Here is a 2,313-nt window from a genome sequence, read left to right as displayed (position 1 = left end):
GAGACGCATCCCCATCAGCACATACCAGCATCGCATCTTCGGATAGACGACCTATTCACTTAGCTTCGTCCATCCTGTTATTCATCACTTTTGTTAGTTATCATCATCAATACCGGTGTTTGATCTATCTGTCGCCAGCAACCAGTCTCGAAACATCGACCGGATCTTGACAGTCGCCCGTCTTCCCAACCGAATAGTCGACTGCTTGCTGTATCACCAGTCCCGCACTCTCCCGTTGTTCTCCCACGCATCATCTCACTGCGCATGCACTGTTGCAACTAGAGGGACACAGAGCAAAGCTCTTGTCGCTTCGTGCGCGTGAAGCGAAAGAGACGGTTCGCTACTTCACATCACTTGGTGTTACAACACGCGCTGACGACTATCATCAGAGTGTCGACCAGTACACCGTTTCTTTCCTTCCATTCCCCGTTCCTCCACCTAGCATGCCGTCTTTCTACCCTCGCGCCAATCCTGGCCACTTGCCTCTCACCCCTCCAGAGTTTGTACCCTATGATACTTCGGCTTGCGCCAGAGTGCCTCACCATCAGGACTCGTACATGGCACAGCACTGTGCAGACTCACGACAGGATCTGCCGTATGAGTACACGAGAGGTTACAATCAGCCAACTGCTCACATAAACAGCCAGCCGATGTATCACCCTCACCAAGGCATGTATCAACAAGCACCGCAGCTTCCACCCATCAGCAGCTACTACGAACCTCTAGGCGCGCCGATATTGCCACCTCTGAGAACCCAGGGAGCATCACTCGAGGAAGAGATGCGTCTCCGTATGGACCAGAACCAGCGCAGTCAAGCCGCCCAGCAGGCCGCCGTGGCACAACAACCCCCGGTCAAGGAGGAGAAGGCGACAGGAGGCGTGTCAGCCAAGCTCGACTATGATATGGAAAGAATGACGGATTTCGTGGCAGAGACAGCTCTGGGAATGTATGCACTCCACATGTCCCCCATCTGCCTTGCAGATATTGACATTTGCCGAAGCATTCGCAACACAGTTTCCGTTTCACCTCCCTTCCGCAAATGGGTATTACAGGTTTTGTCCGCAACCCGCCTTCCTTCCGCCACCATTCTGCTCAGTCTCCACTATCTCACTGTCCGTCTGAGAGATCACCCCCCACGCCCCTCGTCTTCGTCGGAAAATCAGATCTACAGGTTACTATGCGTCGCCCTGATCCTGGGAAGCAAGTTCTTGGACGACAACACCTTCATCAATCGCTCCTGGTCCGACGTCAGCGGCATCAGAGTATCCGAGCTCAACGAGCTCGAAATGGAGTGGTTGTCCGCCATCGACTACAACTTGCACTGCGACCCTGAGGACCCCCAAGGCTTTTCCACATGGCACCAAGCTTGGAAGGAGTACGAATCGCGTCCTCAGCAGTCTCGCTCTGCTCGTCTCTCGCCTCTCAATACCAACGTCCAGCGCCAGACTCCTATCCGCAGCTCACACTCGCCTTATCAGCAGCAATATGCCAAGGGCTTCTACGCTGATTTCACCCCTCAGTCGTCTAGGGCCTCGTCCACTTACGGCGGTACCCCTTACCTGTCTGCTGACCCCTGGAACCGCTCGGAACCCGCAAACTCCATGGAAGCCTTCTACAACTCTCGTCAACGCTACCCAACTCTGGATGAGCTCGAGCACGCTAATGGCCGCGCATCACAAGAGCACGCGCGACGCCTTGGCTATGGAGGCTGCGCCGTGCCTCTCCCACCCCTGGCGTCTTTTGTGTCACCTTGGAATCAACCTTCCTGGTCAGCACCTCACCCCCACGGTTGCAATTGCATGAGCTGTGCTCGACAGTACATGTCATACATGCCCACCATGGGCTACCAAGCTCAGACTGTGGTCGGTTGATTGACCTTCATGCTGATCAACTGTCACTGCCGCGGGCAGGAGTCATTAAGCCGCACATCGCTCAGCAGATTGCATTTTTGCGTTGCTTACAACATCTTCGAGCGATTTCACGATTACAAAAAAAGTTACCGACATGATTCCCCCACTCGACCCGCACCAAAAAAAATCTACGCAGCATTTGTTTGTTTTTTCCTTTTCACCATTGTCAATACTTTCATTGTTTTTTGCCTGTTGCAAGCCCAAGTCGGAGAGGACAGCAATCCACGGCGTTCACCACAGCGTCCTAATCTGTCATTGTTCGATTCCTTGGAGCAGACAGACTGATGTCCATCAAGTCTGTTTTCCTTTTTTTCAAAAATCTTTCATAAAAGGCCAGGATTGGTCGGGAGGGTATGGAGGCTCAGCGCGATGGGTTTTGCAATGGAGTTATGGATTTACGAAA

General features: G+C 53.1%; 1 protein-coding gene across 2 annotated transcripts; it reads left to right on the top strand.

The window, feature by feature from the left end:
- Window positions 1-443: 443 nt before the first annotated feature.
- AAFC00_005907 (uncharacterized protein) lies at window positions 444-1,871 on the top strand (the record flags this gene model as incomplete). Of its 2 annotated transcripts, XM_069345768.1 has the most annotated exons (2): window positions 444-946; window positions 1,001-1,871. In XM_069345768.1, the coding sequence occupies 2 exons, from the start codon at window positions 444-446 to the stop codon at window positions 1,869-1,871; spliced, it is 1,374 nt and encodes a 457-aa protein (XP_069197970.1). The 2 variants fall into 2 exon arrangements, with proteins under 2 accessions (XP_069197970.1, XP_069197971.1); XM_069348281.1 differs by having other exon boundaries at window positions 444-1,871.
- Between the last annotated feature and the right edge of the window lie 442 nt (window positions 1,872-2,313).

This window comes from Neodothiora populina (genome assembly GCF_041146345.1).
Source record: "Neodothiora populina strain CPC 39397 chromosome Unknown canker_contig_6, whole genome shotgun sequence".
NCBI classification, from domain to species: domain Eukaryota; kingdom Fungi; phylum Ascomycota; class Dothideomycetes; order Dothideales; family Dothioraceae; genus Neodothiora; species Neodothiora populina.
Note: the sequence above shows the minus strand (reverse complement) of the source record. Positions and strands in the feature narration are given on the sequence as shown.